General features: G+C 37.8%; 1 protein-coding gene across 6 annotated transcripts in view; it reads left to right on the top strand.

Moving 5' to 3' along the window:
- The window catches only part of BTBD9 (BTB domain containing 9), a 413,001-nt gene that overhangs the window by 24,039 nt on the left and 369,175 nt on the right, over nt 1-19,787 (top strand). For 4 of the 6 annotated variants that reach the window (XM_024983455.2, XM_024983458.2, XM_024983456.2 and 1 more), the window contains 3 exon segments: nt 12,583-12,794; nt 17,227-17,590; nt 19,514-19,778. In XM_024983455.2, the coding sequence (XP_024839223.1) occupies nt 12,610-12,794; nt 17,227-17,590; nt 19,514-19,778 (814 nt within the window). In that variant the 5' untranslated portion in view covers nt 12,583-12,609. 6 annotated transcript variants of the gene reach the window in all.

Genomic DNA, 19,787 nt, shown 5'->3' with positions numbered 1-19,787 from the left:
CTTTGGTTTAAAAATGCGATTTATTGTCTGTGTCCTTGGACTTGTTGTCTAATCTTGTTTGTCCTTCAATTTTTCCTGTCTGTTAAATAAAAGAACAGTATGTGCTTAATCCAGTTGTTTGAATACTGGGTAGGATGGTGTGTGTAAAATGCTAAGGACTCTGCCTAGCTTATACATAAGTCCTCAATAATAGTAACCATTATTATTTGTTATTGTGCTTGTTGTTCAGTCCTGTCCTACTTTTTTGTGACCACATTGACTGTAACCAGCCAGGCTCCTCTGTCCTTGGGATTTCCCCAGCAAGAATACTGGAGAGGTTGCCATTTCCTTTTCTAAGGGATCTTCCCCACCCAGGGATGGAACCTATATCTCCTGCATTGCAGGTAGATGTTTTTCTTTTTAACCACTGAGCTACCTGGTATAGATAACCATTATTATTAGGTAAGAAGTACTTTCTGTGTCTCTTGGAAGAAAAGTTATGACCAACCTAGATAGCATATTGAAAAGCAGAGACATTAGTTTGCCAACAGAGGTCCGTCTAGTCAAGGCTGTGGTTTTTCTAGTGGTCATGTACTGATGTGAGAGTTGGACTATGAAGAAAGCTGAGCGCCGAAGAATTGATGCTTTTGAACTGTGGTATTGGAGAAGACTCTTGAGAGTTCCTTGGACTGCAGGGAGATCCAACCAGTCCATTTTAAAGGAGATCAGCCCTGGGTGTTCTTTGGAAGGAATGATGCTAAAGCTGAAACTCCAGTACTTTGGCCACCTCATGCGAAGAGTTGACTCATTGGAAAAGACTCTGATGCTGGGAGGGATTGGGGGCAGGAGGAAAAGGGGACGACAGAGGATGAGATGGCTGGATGGCATCACTGACTCCATGGATGTGAGTTTGAGTGAACTCCAGGAGATGGTGATGGACAGGGAGGCCTGGCGTGCTGCGGTTCATGGGGTCGCAAAGAGTCGGACACGGCTGAGCGACTGAACTGAGCTGAGTGACTGAACTGAACTGAACTGATCTTGCTGTGTCCCTACTGCAAAATTTGTTACTATTTAATAGATTGTTACTTTGTTTTAAGTTTCTGCCTTTATAATATATACATATATCAGAGTATACTTGATTTACTATATGTTGTGTTAGTTTCAGGTGTACGCAAAGTGATTTAGCTGTATATTTACATATATTTATTATTTTTCAGATTCTTTACCCTATAGGTTATTACAGAATATGGAGTAGGGTTCCCTGTGCTATGCAATAGGTCCTTGTCGGTTATCTATTTTATGTATAGTAGTGTGTATATGTTAATCTCAAGTTCCTAATTTATCTCTTCTCCCTCACATTTCTGCTTTGATAACCATAAGTTTGTTTTCAAAATCTGTGAGTCTTTTTGTAAATAGGTTCATTTGTATCATTTTTAAAAATTAAATTCCACATGAATGATATCAGATGATATTTGTCTTTCTCTGACTTACTTCACTTAGTATGATAATCTCTAGGTCCACCCATGTTGCTGCAAATGGCATTATTTTGTTCTTTTTTATGGCTGAATAATACTCCCTTGTATATATATGTACCACATCTTCTTTATACATTCGTCTGTCAGTGGACATTTGGTTGCTTCCAGGTCTTGACTATTGAAAATAGTGCTTCAGTGAACTTTGGGATGCATGTATCTTTTTGAAGTATGGTTTTCTCCAGATATATGCCCAGTAGTGGGATTGCTGGATCATTTGGTAGTTCTGTTTTTAGTTTTTCCTTTATTTTTAAGGAACCTCTGTACTGTTCTCCCAGGTGGTTGTACCAATTTGCATTGCCACCAACAGTGTAGGAGGGTTCTCTTTTCTCTACCCACTCTCTAGCATTTATTGTTTGTAGACTTTTTGATGATGGTCATTCTGACTGATGTGAGGTTATGCCTCACTGTAGTTTTCATTTGCATTTCTCTAAAAATTAATGATGTTGAACATCTGTTCATATACTTGGGCCATCTGTATGTCTTTGGAGAAATGCCTATTTAGATCTTCTGTACTTTTTTTTAGATTGAGTTGTTTTTTTGACAAAGAGCTGCATGAGCTGCTTATATAGTTTGGAGGTTAATCCCTTGTTGGTTGCTTCGTTTACAGATATGTTCTCCTAGTCTGTTGGTTGTCTTTTTTTTGTTTATGATTTCCTTTGCTCTGCAAAAGCTATAAAGTTTAATTAGGTCCCATTTGTTTATTTCTGTTTTCACTTTCATTACTCTGAAAGGTAAATCAAAAAAGATATTGCTACCATTTATGTCAAAGAGTGTTCTGCCTGTGTTTTCCTCTAAGAGTTGTGTAGTGTCCAGCCTTAACATTTAGGTCTTTGATCAATTTTGAGTATATTTTTGTGTATGATGTTAGAGAATTTGCTAATTTCATTCTTTTACGTGTAACTGTCCAGTTTTTCAAGCACTGCTTATCTTATTGAAGAGACCACCTTTTCTCCATTGTATATTCTTGCCTCTTTTGTCATAAATTAATTGACCTTAGGTGCATGGGTTTATTTCTGGGCTTTCTATGCTGTTTCATTGATCTATATTTCTGTTTTTACTCCAGTACTGTACTGTTTTGGTTACTGTAGCTTTGTAGTATAGTCTGAAGTCATTTTAATGCCTTTATTATGAAAATTTGTTGTTAATAATAGAATATGTTGCAAATGATCTCACCAATTTCAAAATTGAGGGTTACTTTTATTGAAATATATTTGACATCTAACTGTAAATTCAAGATGTACATGTTGATTTGCTACATTTATTTATTATAATATGATTGCCATGATACAATAATCAGGACCTCTATCATGTTACGTAATTATTTCTTTTTAGTGGTTAGAATAATTAAGCTTTCGTTTCTTAGCAAGTTTGACTATAATACAACGTTGCTGTCTATGTTCACTATGCTGTGTATTAGCTCTCTGGGACTTACTGGGGGACGAGTCACCTTATAAAATCTGACTACTAGGAGTAGAGTTGTCCTAATGGCTGTTTTCTTGTTGTCTGCTTGTGTTGGCAATGTTATATTATCTTCAACCAGTGGTTTCCTTGTAGGAACCTTTTAAAATTCACTTGTCATTTTGTAAGCAATAACTTAAACTATATAATTTTTGGTAAATTCAAGTAGCAGGCCCAGGCAAACCTGATATTTCCCTTGAACAAAGGAGGACAATTCCTTTTAGCTCATTTTTCTAGGTTAAAAATATATATCGTTAAAAGTGTTAAGAGGGGCTTCCCAGGTACCTTAGTGGATAAAGAATCCATCTGTAATGCAGGAGATGCAGGCAGATGTGAGTTCAGTCCCTGGGTCAGGAAGATCCCCTAGAAGAGGGTATGACACCCACTCTAGTATTCCTCCCTGGAGAATCCCGTGGACAGAGGAGCCTGGTGGACTACAGTCCATAGGGTTGCAAAGAGTGGGACATGACTCAAGTGACTGAGCACTCATGCAAGTGTTAAGATTTTTTCCCCCAAATTTCTATGATTTGTATTCTACTCTCCTAGGATGTGAATACCCCATTTTGAAAACAATTAGCTAATTATTTGAATATTAACTCTTATTCTGATACAAGAGTATAACAATTTTTTGTATATGTTTTGGTACAGTATCTATGGAAGACAACTGTCTTTGACTTTCTACAAATCATAAACTCATGGCTAGTTCTAGTGTTGACTTGACTTCTCATCTAGTCCTACTTTCCTCAGTGGACAGTGAGTTCTTCAAAGGTGCAACTTTCTTTTATTAATCTTTGTGTTTGTATCACCTAGCACTTGTAGCGGAGAAGGCAATGGCACCCCACTCCAGTACTCTTGCCTGGAAAATCCCATGGATGGAGGAGCCTGGTGGGCTGCAGTACATTTGGTCGCTAGCAGTCGGATACGACTGAGCAACTTCACTTTGACTTTTCACTTTCATGCATTGGAGGAGGAAACGGCAACCCACTCCAGTGTTCTTGCCTGGAGAATCCCAGGGACGGGGGAGCCTGGTGGGCTGCCGTCTATGGGGTCACACAGAGTCGGACACGACTGAAGCGGCTTAGCAGCAGCACTTGTAGTGAGAGATCAATAAATCTCTTGTGGAATGAATTATATATAGCTCCGGAAACTAGTTTGTCCTTTGACAAACAAGTGGTAAATACATGTGGTAATTGGTAAATGGAATTACATACACTCTCCATAAAATGATCTCATCAAATATTTTATGATACAGTTCCTTAGTGTTCCAAGCTGAGAGTATCTATAAATATTTATTTACACATATATAAAATCATAGAGTGACAAGAATTTGGAGCTGGACTGGATGTTAAAAATCATTTAATTTTTCCCAAAGAAAGACATTTCAGGAATCCCAAGACAAGAAAATGCCCATGAACTCCAGTCATATTTCTCACTGTAGCACTTTACTGCCTGATGATGCTGCTCTTCTGCAAGGTTTTAAAATGGATCTGCAGAATATCAGAATCAAGGTTACACCTACCGTATTGTCAGTCTACACCTGTTTATTCAAACTGTTGTATGACAAGGGTAGAGTATATATCAAAAGAAGTGGGGCATCCTTCCCATGAGAAAGTAGAATGTGATTTTTTGTGAGTGTTTTAAGATGCAGCAGGACATCATTTATCTCCCCAAGCGATATTAATTTAAAGTTTAAGGATTACTACTTCAAATTATACACCACATGGGTACTAAGTGCAGAAAGAAATTGCTAAACCATATGCTTGTAAATACCATCTCTTTCCTCAAGAGAAAAATCATTTATATTTTGCAATTAAAGAACAGGTCTCTTTTCTCATAAAGTTCTTTCAGTCAAGAAATACATGGGGCACAGAGGGCTTCCCAGGGGAGATTTATACAGCGGTTCAAGGACTCTGGTGTCTCCACCTGGAACTTTGGTCTTTGTCTATTTCCTGATTAGACTCTGGAGAGTAAACTTCAAGTTCAAAAATTATAGTAAACCCTTGTGAAAGAAAAGTTTGTAAACAGTTCTGTTGTAAGTGACTTGAAGTAACGAAGTTGATATTTAGGTCAGTTTGGTTTTTTCACAATTATAACATTACAGCATTGTGAACTACATATGGTGCTCTTGCCTTATTGATGGATGTTGTTTCCTGTTTCAGTGAGAACAAATGCATGTGGGTTTTTTATTGCATAATAAATGGTCAATAACCCTGAGAATTTTAATACTGCAGCTTTAGCAGTTTTTTAAAAAAAATTCTGATGTGTTTGAATCCAGGAAAGTTTAACCAACCACACACACAAAATTGGATAGTTTCTATACCACCACCCCTGGTAAATGAATTCATATGAAGTCTCAGAACTCTCAACTAGTAACTGATTATGATATCACGAATGGTACCATTTCCTCTCTTAGAGTAAGTCTCTGTTCCCCTTGCCTGCCTACTCGTCTCTTTCCTCTTACCTTGAAGGAACAGCTTGAATGAATAGATTACCCTTGCTCTATTCCTGTGAACGTCAGCAAGTTTAGACTCTGGGACTGTCAACTGGAGCAAATTTCAGACCACTTTGTTTACATCCAAGAAAATATGCTGTAAATTGAGAAAAGTCATACTGAAAATCTCTTAAGGTGAAGATGTTTATAGTAGGCTATGCTACCCAGGTATCTGATATTCATTACTTTTTGCCTGTCTTAGTGTAAATGAACTTTTTGTCCTTGACTTCAAATTGTTAATTATTTTTTACTTGTAGTGTAATATATAATCCCTCTGTTTACCATTCTGTCTTAATCACTAAGTCAGGTACTACTGGATGTGGCAAATTAAAGCACTTGCTGTCTTATACAAAAACCAGTTTAATTTGTGATTTTAGTGGCCAAAGTTATTGAAATATTTGTGTATAGTTTTATTACAATAGAACATGCTTGTTATAAAAATTTTAAACATTACAGAAATAGATATTATGCTGTGTAAATTTTTTCCCATAGCCCAGTGGTTAATCCATTGGGTTAACCCTTGTTAACAATTTGGTGTGTGCTTTTTATGTGTTTAACAAAATAAGGTTATATTATTGTTTTGCAGCTTGCCTTTTTGCATGTAAACATATATTTAAGATTTTTCAATGTCAATAAGGTATTTAACTTTATTTTTTAAAATCATTGTACAATATTCCATTGTATAGGCTTATCATTGTTTATCCAGTTCCCATTAAATGGGCATTTAAGGTTTTTTTTTTTACTGTTACAGAAAGTGCTGAAGTTAACATTCTTATGTAATTAGTTTTGTGCTCTTGTGTGAATATCCAGCTTATTTTTTCAAAATGGCTAGCCAACATTTTTTATTGAAAAAATTTATATTTTCTCCCACTGAATTGAGTTAGTGCATTTACACACACACACACACACGCACGCACGCACGCACGCACACTATACTGTGTCTGTTGTTGTTACCGTTCACTTGCTAAGCGGTGTCTGACTCTGCAACCCCGCAGACTGTAGCGTGTCAGGCTCCTCTGTCTTTCTGCTGTCTCCCTGAGTTTGCTCAAAGTCATGGCCATTGAGTCGGTGATCCTGTCTTAACCATCTCATCCTCTGCTTCCCCCTTCTCCTTTTGCCTTCAGTCTTTCCCAGCATACGGAATACCTGTGTATATTTGGGTTTATTTCTGGACTAATGTTTTAATGTTTAATTTTATGTTTAAATTTAATGTTTAATGTTTTAATGACGTTGCTTAATTGTTCTAATGAATGATTTGCTTTCTCATCCAGTACCCTGGCCTCCTTTTGTTGCTCTTCTTTTTTAGAGTATATGTGAAATCACATATTTATTCTTTCAGATAAACTTCTTTACCCAAATTTACTTTAAAAACTTAGTTGTGGTTCTGATCATTATTACTTTTAATTCCTGTATTAATTAGAACATTCTCTCAGCTTTAAAAATCTCTTGATAAATATAAAATTCTCATTTTTCCTTCTCAGTTTACTAATACGTATGCCCATTTGTCAAATTATTTTTAACTGTATCCCTACCAAGAACATTTTGGTGAATTTTGTTTTCTGCTGCTAAAGCTTTGTTTTTGTTAACAATATGAGGGACAATAAAATATCAAATATTCTTTTCTATAGGGTGATTTAGAGATGATTGGTATCTTTACAACATCTCCAAACACTGTATGTCTTTTCACTTATTTTTCTTAAATCCCTCAGAAGAGTTTTATAACTTCTTTACATGTTCTATGAGTTTATTCCTAGATATTGCAGTTATAGATTGCAGAGCTTTCCCTTCATATTTTCTATCTGGTTGTTTTGGACATGAAAGGAATACTGTATATTTTCATATACAGTCAACTACTGAACAATACAATGGTTGGGGTGCCTACCCTCCACACAGTTGAAAATTCAAATGTAATTAGCCTTCCATGTGTGAGGTTCCTCTGTATCCTCTGCTCCTATCCATCTGAGGATCCACAGTTGTGGCTCATGTAGTACTGTGGCATTTGCTATTGAAAAAATCCAAGTATAGATGGACTCATGCAGTTTAAACCCATGTTTAGGGGTCAACTATAATAATTTATGTGATCACCTTAGTGAACCTTGCTTATTTTCTCATTTTTTTTCAGTTAATTCTCATGGATTTTTTTCATGTAGGCAATGAGATTATCAGCAAATAATGATTACTTTGCTTGTTTGTTTCCTAATTCATTTACCTTTAACTTTCTTAATTGCATTGTCTTTTGCCTCTGAAAAATGTTAATAATGGTGAATAGATATCCTTGTCTTATTTCCAAACTTTCTAGGGATGTTTTTAGTGTTTTTATTATTAATAGTTTCTTATATCTATTATCCCTGGAGAAGGCAATGGCTACCCACTCCAGTATTCTAACCTGGAGAGTCCCATGGACAGAGGAGCCTGGCGGGCTACAGTCCATGGGGTCACAAAGAGTCAGACATGACTGAATGACTAAACACACATATCTATTATAGTTAGGATGTGTGTGTATAAAGTTAAGAAAGTATTCATTTATCCCTATTCAATGAAAACTTTTAAAAATAAACTTCTTAATGATTGTTTAAAAAGGGATTTTAGCTTTTATTGAGCTAATACATGATTTTTTCCCCTTTAATCTTTTGATGACAGTTATTTTTGCTAATATTCATATCTTTCTTGGAATTGGCCAACTTTGTCCTGGCTCCTTTTGCTTAATTCTGTTTTCCAATATTATACATAGGAATTTTTCATTTTTACTAATTTCTGAGTGTGTGATGTGATCACGTCTTCATGTCAGGGTTAAATTGGCTTATAAGAAGAAGTAGAAAACTCATGTGCACAGGAATAGTTTAAATAACACTGTAATCATCTGATCCTTAAAGTTTTGAAGAAACCTGTCCATGAAACGGTTTGGATCTAGCGTATGGAGGTCAGGGGTTAGGGATTCATTTAGGCAGATGGGGTAGGTTATTTACTTAGTATCCCTCTCTCCTATCCAAATCTAAGGTTAAATCAGTATATCAGATAGGTTTTTAGGCTCCTTATTTTCAGTGCTTATCTATATCAACATCTCTCATTTAGCGCCCTGAGTACTGAGTCTCTAGGAAGCTTCTCGGTGGGCAATGTGCTGTCACAACTTCCTGGGGGAATTTAGCACATTCAGTATAACTCCATTGGGAGAGGGGCCTTGAAAGTTTGCGTCTAGTTTCCCCCAGACTTTGCCATATGTACTTTTTCAAAACCTTTGCTGATTTTGCTTTTTTTTTTTTGCTGTAATAAATCACAGTCATGAGTCCATCCATATGCTGAGTCATGAGAGTCATTTCATATGACAGGACAAAACAGTGGTATTAAAATGTGGTGGCAGAGTTCTAAAATACAACTTTAAAAAAATGTACTATAACTTTGTCTTTACAGGTATGGAAATAATCTCATAGAAGTTAGAACACTTGTCAAAGACCACATATGTTGTTAGTAGCAGAATAAGTATTAGCATTAAAGTATAAGAAATATTTCAGTAAATAGTTTTACTCCATGAGCTTTAATTTTTTTTTCTTTATTTATCAAATTTAAATTGATGTTTTAAAAATGCTAACTTTATTGATATGTGGCTTTTAAAACATGTTTTTTTTTAATGGTAAGTGGGTGGCCCCAAGCTGTCACTTCATGGATAAGCTAGGGCATTGGGTGAAAATATTTTCTGCATACAAGCTATAGCACTGGTAACTGGGTTAGCATCATTTGCTTCTTTGCAGTAAGATTAAAAATGGGATCATTTCCTAAATAAATTTTCTTAGCAGAAAATTTGTTTGCAATTTATGTACCTGAGAAGGGATGTTAACCTAGAACAGTAGAGTCTAAATAAATGACTTTTCTAGGCTGAGCATTAGAATCACTTCAGAATAGTGGCCAGCTGCATCAGAATTTCTAGTGGGTGGAGCCCAAGCATCTTTGTGTTTTAAGCTCCTCAGTGATTCCTGTTGTGGCAAGCTTCATTGAGAATCACTGGTCTAATTAAAATTATTTCTGTATGCCAATGAAAATTATTATTTTGTTAAAATTTCTTTACTAAGTCTGTTTCATATACACGACAATCTTTGCTTCATGCCTCCAGTTGGAAAAGCATAATTAGAATGTAAATTTAGTAAAAGGAAATTTTGCGTATTAAGTACAAATCTGGAGAACTTACTAAAATAGATATTTATATATGTAGTATTAAAGTTTATTATGTATCAGTTGAGGAATTATAAATTGACCTTTGAGCTAGTTAACCAAGAATCTATCATTGTCCATCAGGAGTCATTAGTTAATCATTTGAGTCTCACGGATAACCTAGATAAAATTTTAAGATAATATACCAGAGAACATATTCATTGGGTATGTACATGGCATCCTTTCTGGTAGAGAAAACATCTATTTTGTTTGGAGTCATGTTGACTATGCCAACATGTTGACTGTTGGATCACAATAAACTGTGGAAAATTCTGAAAGAGATGGGAATACCAGACCACCTGATCTGCCTCTTGAGAAATGTATATGCAGGTCAGGAAGCAACAGTTAGAACTGGACATGGAACAACAGACTGGTTCCAAATAGGAAAAAGAGTTCATCAAGGCTGTATATTGTCATCCAGTACTTTGGCCACCTGATGCGAAGAGTTGACTCATTGGAAAAGACTCATGCTGGGAGGGATTGGGGGCAGGAGGAGAAGGGGACGACAGAGGATGAGATGGCTGGATGGCATCACTGACTCGATGGACGTGAGTCTGAGTGAACTCCAGGAGTTGGTGATGGACAGGGAGGCCTGGTGTGCTGCGATTCATGGGGTCGCAAAGAGTCAGACACGACTGAGCAACTGATCTGATCTGATCATCATTGAACTATTGGATAGTGTTGTGACAGTTCTTGTTGAGGAGAATGGAATTTTGAAATCAGGTACCAGTGAGTTTTAGAATGTCATGACTGACATAGGAAATACTCGTGCTATTTATTTTGAACATTGCTTGGATAACCAAGCCAGAAATCAAAGCAAAGAACAAAAAGAATATGATCCTTTATGTAGAATATAGTCAGTCCTTGATCATTTCTTAGAGCAGGGATGGCAAACTATAATCTGAGGGTTAAATCCAGCCCTTCTCTGTAAATAATTTTATTGGAGCAAAGCCATGTTCATTCATTTACTTGCTGTCTATGGCTACTCATGATAGGGTTGAATGGTTGTGATAGAGGCTATATGGCGGGCAAAGCCTAAAGTACTCTCTGACCCTTTGCAAAAAGTTTGCCAACTTCTATGTTAGACTGTTGTATCACATATTAAGGGATTGAATTTCACATGTTCTGGGGACACTCCTAAATGGATCCTTTTAAGCCAAATTTGGTCCTAAAAACAGAGGTGACTGGAGATGATCCACTCTCTAAGGCTTTCAAATGCAGGTTGCGGTTGAGGGAGAGGGATTTGCCCTGAGAATGAGTATGCTGCTAGCCCTCTGATAGTCCTACCAGGGGCCAGGAGCTTCTTTTACTTCTCTGAAGGTGTTTCCTTGCCTAACTCAGCCTCCGTATTCCTCTACATCACATTCCTTGTTGCTGTCCCCTCGGTTGGGGGTGGGCATGGAGTAGCGGGTAACTGGGGAAACTGGACTGTGAGGGTATTCCACTACAGTCTCTGGAGATAAAGACAATTTTTTCACATAGCTTGTTTTATCTTTTAGTTTTAAAAATATTTTTATGTATTTTTGGCCGTGCTGGGTCTTCGATGCTGTGTGGGCTTTTTTCTAGCTGCAGTGAGTGGGGCTACTCTCCAGTTGTGCTCGGGCTTCTCATTGTGGTGGCTTCTCTTGGTGCAGGGCACAGGCTCTAGGGCACGTGTGCTTCAGGAGTTGTGGTGCTTGGGCTCTAGAGCACAGGCTCAGTAGTCGTGGGCACGGGCTCAAGTTGCCCTGTGGCAAGTGGGATCTTCCAGGACCAGGGATCGAATAAGCGTCTCCCACATTGGCAGGTGGATTCTTTACCTCTAAGCCACCAGGAAAGCATCACATACCGTGTTGACAATGAACCTCCATGTGGACGTGTGAAGGTTAGGAGTGGCTTAACCTTTAATCCTGGTGCAAGCAGAGAATTCAAGAAGGTGTGGAGAGGGTCTAGTGGAGACAGAATATCTGACTCAATTCTAGTTTCAGGTACAACACCTCTGAGCTGTCAACCACATCGTCACCTCAGACACCTGCACGCTAGTGAGGGCTTTCATCCACTTGCTGGGTTACTTACATCTGGGAAGTACTACCTGCAAGTACAGTAGATATTTAAGAATATAACCATTTTTAGCTTTCGAAGATAATTACTCCCCTTTCTAATATGTAAAGCTGTTAATCAAGTTTTAAGCTTTTGATTTTCAGTTGCATTTGTAGGAAAGAAAAGCAAGGAAGTGAGATTAAATGTAATGATGTTGTGATAAACACAGGCTACCTGCTTATCAGGGATAAAAGTTTGAACTGAAGTTACAGTCTTCAGAAAAGTACTGGAGTTTTTCTTTCTTAGAGGGAGATTAGGTGCTTACTACAAGCTTCCATTAATAAATGTCCATTTATTTTTGTGACTTCAGAAGATTACAATCTTTTAATAAAATACTTAAGATGGTTTCAGATCAAAACTTCTGTAATTAATTGAAATTGGATTTAGTTTATTCTTTTTGTGATTTAGGTCTAGATCTATGCCTGAATGAGTTTTCCACTGGGTCTAGCTAGTTATACCACCTTAGTAAATAAAGCTATGCTAAAAGAGGAACTCTTCTGGTTGTTGATTTTCTTTTTCCTGAGATACTGAGAAATAAGGGACCTAAACACAGTTTGAACACAGTTTTCTAGATTGTGATGGATCCAAGTGCTGTTAATGTTTGAAGATCCTGAGTTCTAGTGTGATAAGGTGGTGAGGATAGTGGAGTTAATGGAAATAGGCTGAACTACTTCCCAGAATAGATGGGTTAATAGAGATACCAATGATGATGATAAAATTGCTCTGTTTTGTGATTTTTTTAGGAAATACATTTTTACCTGTCTGTGTTTATAGTATGTGGTTTTTGAAGTATACTCCCCGCCTCTCACTAACTCTCATCCCTTCTTTATATAATAGATCAACGACTATCACCTATTCTACAAGATGAGTAACAGCCACCCTCTTCGCCCCTTTACTGCAGTGGGGGAGATTGACCATGTGCACATTTTGTCTGAACATATTGGTGCCTTGTTGATTGGGGAAGAATATGGCGACGTCACATTCGTTGTGGAAAAGAAACGTTTTCCTGCCCACAGGGTAATTTTAGCAGCAAGGTGCCAATATTTTCGGTAAGTGTATATTACTTTTTGAAGATACAAGTCACTTGTAGAAAACACTGGTATTTTCCACTCTATGAAAAATATGTAACAAAACATAACAAATTCTAGCAGTCATTCAGTTGAACATCTATAAGCGTTTCATCTTTGTTGACTTTTTGTTATATTTTTGAAAATACCTTTTCCTTTCAGGAGTCATCATCATAGGGTTGAAAGGCTTCTCAGGCTGGACTGTACCCCATCAACCATTTTCCAGGTTCTCAACAATATTTCTCAGGCTGAGTCTTTTTTTCCCTTACCCTCTCCTCACAGTTTATGACTAATGGAACTTAAACTGATTTATTGGCCGACAGGCCTCTTGTTGTATAGGCAGAATGACCTTTGGACTTGCCAATGAACATGTATACCTCTTAGTTTAAGATGACTGAGGTCCAGGACCTGTATGTAACCAAACAGATCTATCTCTGAGACATGTAATTTGACAACCGCCAAGTAAAGGAAACTTAAATATTTACTCAGATCAAGTTTCATAGTTATATTAGCGCTAAAACTGAACAAAATGTTAATTTATGTAGAAAGCATACTTGTACTTATACGTAGCTATTGTATGTTACTTAGACCCCTAATTTCCAGGGTTATAAATATTAAACAGGTCTAATTACTCTCTGTGTTACCTACTGTTAGTTAATAGGGAATCATTACTGAATTATTGACTAATAATATATCCTTGAAAAAATCTGTAGAGTCCATATCCGTGAAATCATGGATTTGCCTGTGAAACTTGATATCTAAAAATTGAGATGTGGAAGGCATGAAGAAAATTTCACTTACCTTCTAGTGAAAACTACAGTCTGATATTATTATGATTATAATTAATTGAGAAGCAAAACCTACACCTGGAGTCACACACATTGTAGTAGACTATGTTTCTTGGGAATATTTACTATTTAGATAGAACTCTTACTATAGTGCTTTATAAACATGTTTAGAACATTCTATCTTGTACATATAAAATGCCAACATAGAGGCAGCCAGGAGCTTAGAGACAAGAGGAATTTGTTAAGAGTTCTACCTAACATCTCCTATTGAGGTGAGGCAGCTCGCCTTGGTCTGGTCATTATTTTTACCAGTCTGTCCTCTGTATACTTTTGTTTTCCCTTTTCTTTCTTCCATTTGTTACTGTTAAAGTGTCTTATGAGAGTCCAGTCTTTATTAAGTTAGAACTTTTCAGCCTTAGGTTTAGTATTTATTACTATTATATATCTTTCCTCTTTCAAAAGAATTTGAGACAACTGTATCTGGGTATCTTTTAGGTGATCAGTATATTCTTAAAAGAAATTCAAGTGTCCTTAGACATTTGAAGAGCATGTTGAATGAATGGAATATACTCCCCTCACTTACTGACCTTGTTCTTGCTGTCTCTTTGTGGGTATTGGACCTTTATAATATCTGGTGGCTCACTAGGCTAAACTCAGTCATTACCAATGCCAGTTTAGACTGATTCTCATTGCTGATACTGTTCTTGTGCAAAGGAAGGTTAACTGTTAGCCGTCTGGAGAGGCCTTATGAGTGTGGTCATCAGATCAGATCAGATCAGTCGCTCAGTCGTGTCTGACTCTGCGACCCCATGAATCGCAGCATGCCAGGCCTCCCTGTCCATCACCAGCTCCCGGAGTTCACTCAGACTCAACGTCCATCGAGTCAGTGATGCCATCTAGCCATCTCATCCTCTGTCGTCCCCTTCTCCTCTTGCCCCCAGTCCCTCCCAGCATCAGAGTCTTTTCTAATGAGTCAACTCTTCGCATGAGGTGGCCAGAGTACTGGAGTTTCAGCTTCAGCATCATGCCTTCCAAAGAAATCCCAGGGCTGATCTCCTTCAGAATGGACTGGTTGGATCTCCTTGCAGTCCAAGGGACTCTCAAGAGTCTTCTCCAACACCACAGTTCAAAAGCATCAATTCTTCGGCGCTCAGCCTTCTTCACAGTCCAACTCTCACATCCATACATGACCACAGGAAAAACCATAGCCTTGACTAGCCGGACCTTTGTTGGCAAAGTAATGTCTCTGCTTTTGAATATGCTATCTAGGTTGGTCATAACTTTCCTTCCAAGGAGTAAGCATCTTTTAATTTCATGGCTGCAGTCACCATCTGCAGTGATTTTGGAGCCCAGAAAAATAAAGTCTGACATTGTTTCCACTGTTTCCCCATCTATTTCCCATGAAGTGATGGGACCGGATGCCATGATCTTAGTTTTCTGAATGTTGAGCTTTAAGCCAACTTTTTCACTCTCCACTTTCACTTTCATCAAGAGGCTTTTGAGTTCCTCTTCACTTTCTGCCATAAGGGTGGTGTCATCTGCATATCTGAGGTTATTGATATTTTTCCCGGCAATCTTGATTCCAGCTTGTGTTTCTTCCAGTCCAGCGTTTCTCATGATGGTACTCTGCATATAAGTTAAATAAACAGGGTGACAATATACAGCCTTGACGTACTCCTTTTCCTACTTGGAACCAGTCTGTTGTTCCATGTCCAGTTCTAACTGTTGCTTCCTGACCTGCATACAAATTTCTCAAGAGGCAGATCATAGAGCCTATCAATTTCCAGATAAGGACAAGCTAACTGTACCAGAGGGAACCTTCCACAATTTGGGGGTTCATATTTAAGACTTCCCAGGAGTCCTTGTCAAAACCACTTTTAAAGCATTGAGAATTCAAGTAAGTACCATGGATCACACTGGAGTGAGAATAGGTCTTGGCAAGATCTCCCCAGGAAGGTGTTCTTCATTCTGGTAATAGTAACTTTAAGGTCATTGATTGGATGTACTCTGGATTAATGGAAACCTTCACAAGTGTTTTTAGGCAGAGTATAACCCAGTGAAGAAGTATGCTCAAAATGTTCATGAATCTTTTGGTGGGTAGTTTCAGCTGTTTCTTTGAGGCAAACAAGAATGTCCTGTCCTGCTTGTCCGGGGGAGGGTGGGAGGAGTTCTAGGCAAGTGTGAGGGGACACTTTGAAATGCTAATCCTGCCCTGAGAATCACAGGAGTTGAGGGGGTCTCTCTTTGCTCCTTATTCTCTTGCTCTCTCTTTTTCACATTTTCTTTCTCACCCATTTCATTACTCTTCCTTTTCTGCACTCTTTCTTTGTTCTTTGCTGATGGACTGGAAGCTTTAATTGGTTCATATTATTTCCCCTAGAGTAATAGAGGTAGAAGTTCAAATTTATTACCTGACTGGATTGTCTGCTTTTTTATTATTTAGATGAACAGATAAACAATAATGTGGGGATTTTGTTTTAATCTGAAAAATACTGAAAGACAAAATAGAAAAGTCAGATCATCTGTAATCCCATCATGAATTTCATTTTTAATTTATAAACTGACAAATGAAGACCCTTTCCTCCCAGACATCTTTTTCCATTCCCTAGAGACAACCACTGTTAACAGTTTAATATGTATTTCTTCTCAATATAAATAGATGTATCTATATATACCTTTGTGCATACAAATCTAAGTATGTGGTATACACTTTTTTCCTATGCTACACATAAGGATTGCAACCTGACTTACCGACTATATCTTTCCAAGACAGTATATATTATTCTCCCTTGATCTTTCTAATGGCTGCATAGAATGTATATATCATAGTTTTTTCCAACCATGTTCCACTTAATGGACATTTAAGATTTTTTCCATTGTTTCAAGATATCTTGTTATACATTTATCTTTATCTTGCTGTGTTATTGAATCCTAAAAGTGAGATTACTCAGCTAAAGGGTATGCACATTTTAGATTTGAATAGATATTACTTAAATTCTTTTCCAAAAAGGGGTCTTCATTTATACTCTTAAAATAGTGCACGAGAAAACCTCTTTCCCCCCTAGAGTAATAAAGGTAGAAATTCAAATTTATTACCTGACTGGATTGTCTGGTTTTTTTTTTATTATTTAGATGAACAGATAAGCAATAATGTGGGGATTTTGTTTTAATCTTAAAAATACTGAAAGTATTAACAGGTTTCTAATTTCTGCCAGTCTGACGGGAAGAATAGCGCCTGATTATATTTAATTGTTTTCATCTGATTATATCTTTTCCTATGGAGCTTTACTTTTTTAAACTACCTTCTTGACCTTTAACAGGTTTATATTGATTTCACTGTTCCTCTCAAAAGAGCACTTTCATTTTTCTAATTAATAAATGTTTATTTTATTTCTTGAGCTCTTAAGATTATTCATTAGTTGTGTATAGAATTAATTCAAAATAGTTTTAAAATTATTTCTCTTGCTTTAGAGCTCTATTTTAAGTGATTACTATGTATTTCTTCACCTGAATGTTTGTCACTAAACACATTTATGTTTTTTTATTATGTTGATAACCTTTATTTCATAATTTTGTAGCAAATCCTACTTGAAGTTTTCCTTATGCGTTTCTCCTCTGATGTGCAGAGCATTACTGTATGGTGGAATGCGAGAATCTCAGCCTGAAGCCGAAATCCCTCTTGAAGACACCACTGCAGAAGCATTCACAATGCTGCTTAAATACATCTACACTGGGCGGGCGACGCTGACAGATGAGAAGGAGGAGGTGCTGCTGGACTTTTTGAGCCTGGCTCATAAATACGGATTTCCGGAGCTGGAGGATTCCACCTCTGAGTACCTCTGCACCATACTTAACATTCAGAACGTCTGTATGACTTTTGATGTTGCCAGTCTCTACTCACTTCCCAAGTTAACTTGCATGTGCTGCATGTTTATGGACAGAAATGCTCAGGAGGTACTCTCAAGCGAAGGCTTCCTCTCCCTTTCTAAGGTGTGTCATTGTCTCCAAGTAATTTACAGGCAATATGCATTGTTTTATTTATATCTATAGAGAAGAAATATAGCAGTGAACTAAGAATAAAAAGAAAAGCTATTAGTGTGGAAGAGGTGGTCTGTCTAGCCATCTGCTTCTGACTGCTGAGACTCTAGATCACTTAAGAGGGAGGCAGATCGCTGCTGCTTTCTTTTAAGGTTCTTCTGGTAAGTTCTGTGTGCAAGAGACTGCCGCTGGGTGGTGGTTCTCAGTGTAATGATGTCAAATTGACTATCTTTTGGTGTTGCATACTGTTTTTTGGTTTTGTATCAGTATTTCTCTGACAGAGAGTGCAACTGATGATTCCTTATTTATGAGGGGGGAAGTTCATAAAGGAGATAATGATGTATTGTTGTTCAGTTGCTGAGTCATGTCTGACTCTTTGTGACCCCATGAACTGCAGCACGCCAGGCTTACCTGTCCTTCACTGTCTCCTGCAATTTGCACAGACTCATGTCCATTGGGAGAAGGCAATGGCACCCCATTCCAGTACTCTTGCCTGGAAAATCCCATGGACGGAGGAGCCTGGTAGGCTGCAGTCCATGGGATCGCTAAGAGTCGGACACGACTGAGTGACTTCCCTTTCACTTTTCACTTTCCTGCATTGGAGAAGGAAATGGCAACCCACTCCAGTGTTCTTGCCTGGAGAATCCCAGGGATGGGGGAGGCTGGTGGGCCGCCGTCTATGGGGTCGCACGCAACCCACTCCAGTGTTCTTGCCTGGAGAATCCCAGGGATGGGGGAGGCTGGTGGGCTGCCGTCTATGGGGTCGCACAGAGTCGGACACGACTGAAGTGACTTAGCAGCATGTCCATTGACATGAGTGATGCCATCCAACCATGTTGTTTCCTTTTCCTCCTTCCCTTCATCTTTCTCAGTATCAGGGTCTTTTCTAATGAGTTGGCTCTTGGCATCACGTGGCCGAAGTATTGGAGGTTCAGCATCAGGCCTTCCAATGAATATTCAGGGTTGGTTTCCTTTAGGATTGACTGGTTTGATCTTGCAGTCCAAGGGACTCTCAAGAATCTTCTCTAGCACCACAGTTCAAAAGCATCAATTCTTTAGTGCTCAGCCTTCTTATGGTCTTTAAGTCACTGTTTTTTGTTTGTTTGTTTTCCTCTTTTGGCCCAGAATTCACTATTGTGCAATGTTTTATTTATTTATTTTTTAATTTTATTTTATTTTTAAACTTTACATAATTGTATTAGTTTTGCCAAATATCAAAATGAATCCGCCACAGGTATATATGTGCAATGTTTTATACCATATAATAGCTAGAGTAAAACTTTTTCCCCAGTCTTCCTTTGAACCCTGGTGGTTGTCTTTCCTTTCCCTTTCTGTGTCGCTCCTAGAACCTGAATATTTTGAATGGGAAAACCTATTTGGAAAGCTACGCGTCTTGTTCTGTGTGTAACTATGATTTTTACTTAGTTTTTAGAGGCAAGGATCATATAGAGTTACACCAGTGTTGCTGGAAGTCATTTTAGGAATATGAGAACCGAAAGTATGGTAGAGCAGTAATACTGTGGAACAAAAGATTTTGAATTTTAAATAGTTAGATGTATCTTACTGACTTAGAGAAGTAAATTCTGCTAAAGAATGTGTACAGAGCAACAGCTTCTCACATTGCCATTTTTCTTGTTATTTTATTAAAGATAGGTGCACATGTGTTGAGAAGACTAGGTACAAGATGCCTATAGCTGTTCACACAGCCATAATGGGCAAGAGTATATGGCACAAAGAATAAGGAAAGAAGATGGCCAAGAAGAGTTAATTGCTTAAATATAAGTGATACTTGCAGTTCAGTAAAGTTTTACTTATTGATCATACACATGGTTGAGCTCCATAATAACTGGAATTTTTCCTTTTTATCCTTTTCAGACAGCACTTTTAAACATCGTATTAAGAGATTCATTTGCAGCTCCTGAAAAAGATATTTTCCTAGCCTTGTTAAATTGGTGTAAGCATAATTCAAATGAGAATCATGCTGAAATCATGCAGGCTGTGCGTTTGCCTCTGATGAGCCTCACTGAACTTCTGAATGTCGTGAGGCCTTCGGGACTGTTGTCTCCTGATGCCATCCTGGATGCTATTAAAGTTCGATCAGAGAGCCGGGACATGGACCTCAATTATAGAGGCATGCTCAGTAAGTACC

The sequence above is a fragment of the Bos taurus genome, chromosome 23, assembly GCF_002263795.3.
Source record: "Bos taurus isolate L1 Dominette 01449 registration number 42190680 breed Hereford chromosome 23, ARS-UCD2.0, whole genome shotgun sequence".
Classification (NCBI taxonomy): domain Eukaryota; kingdom Metazoa; phylum Chordata; class Mammalia; order Artiodactyla; family Bovidae; genus Bos; species Bos taurus.
The sequence above is the reverse complement of the archived record's forward strand: the minus strand, read 5'-3'. Positions and strand labels throughout refer to the sequence as shown.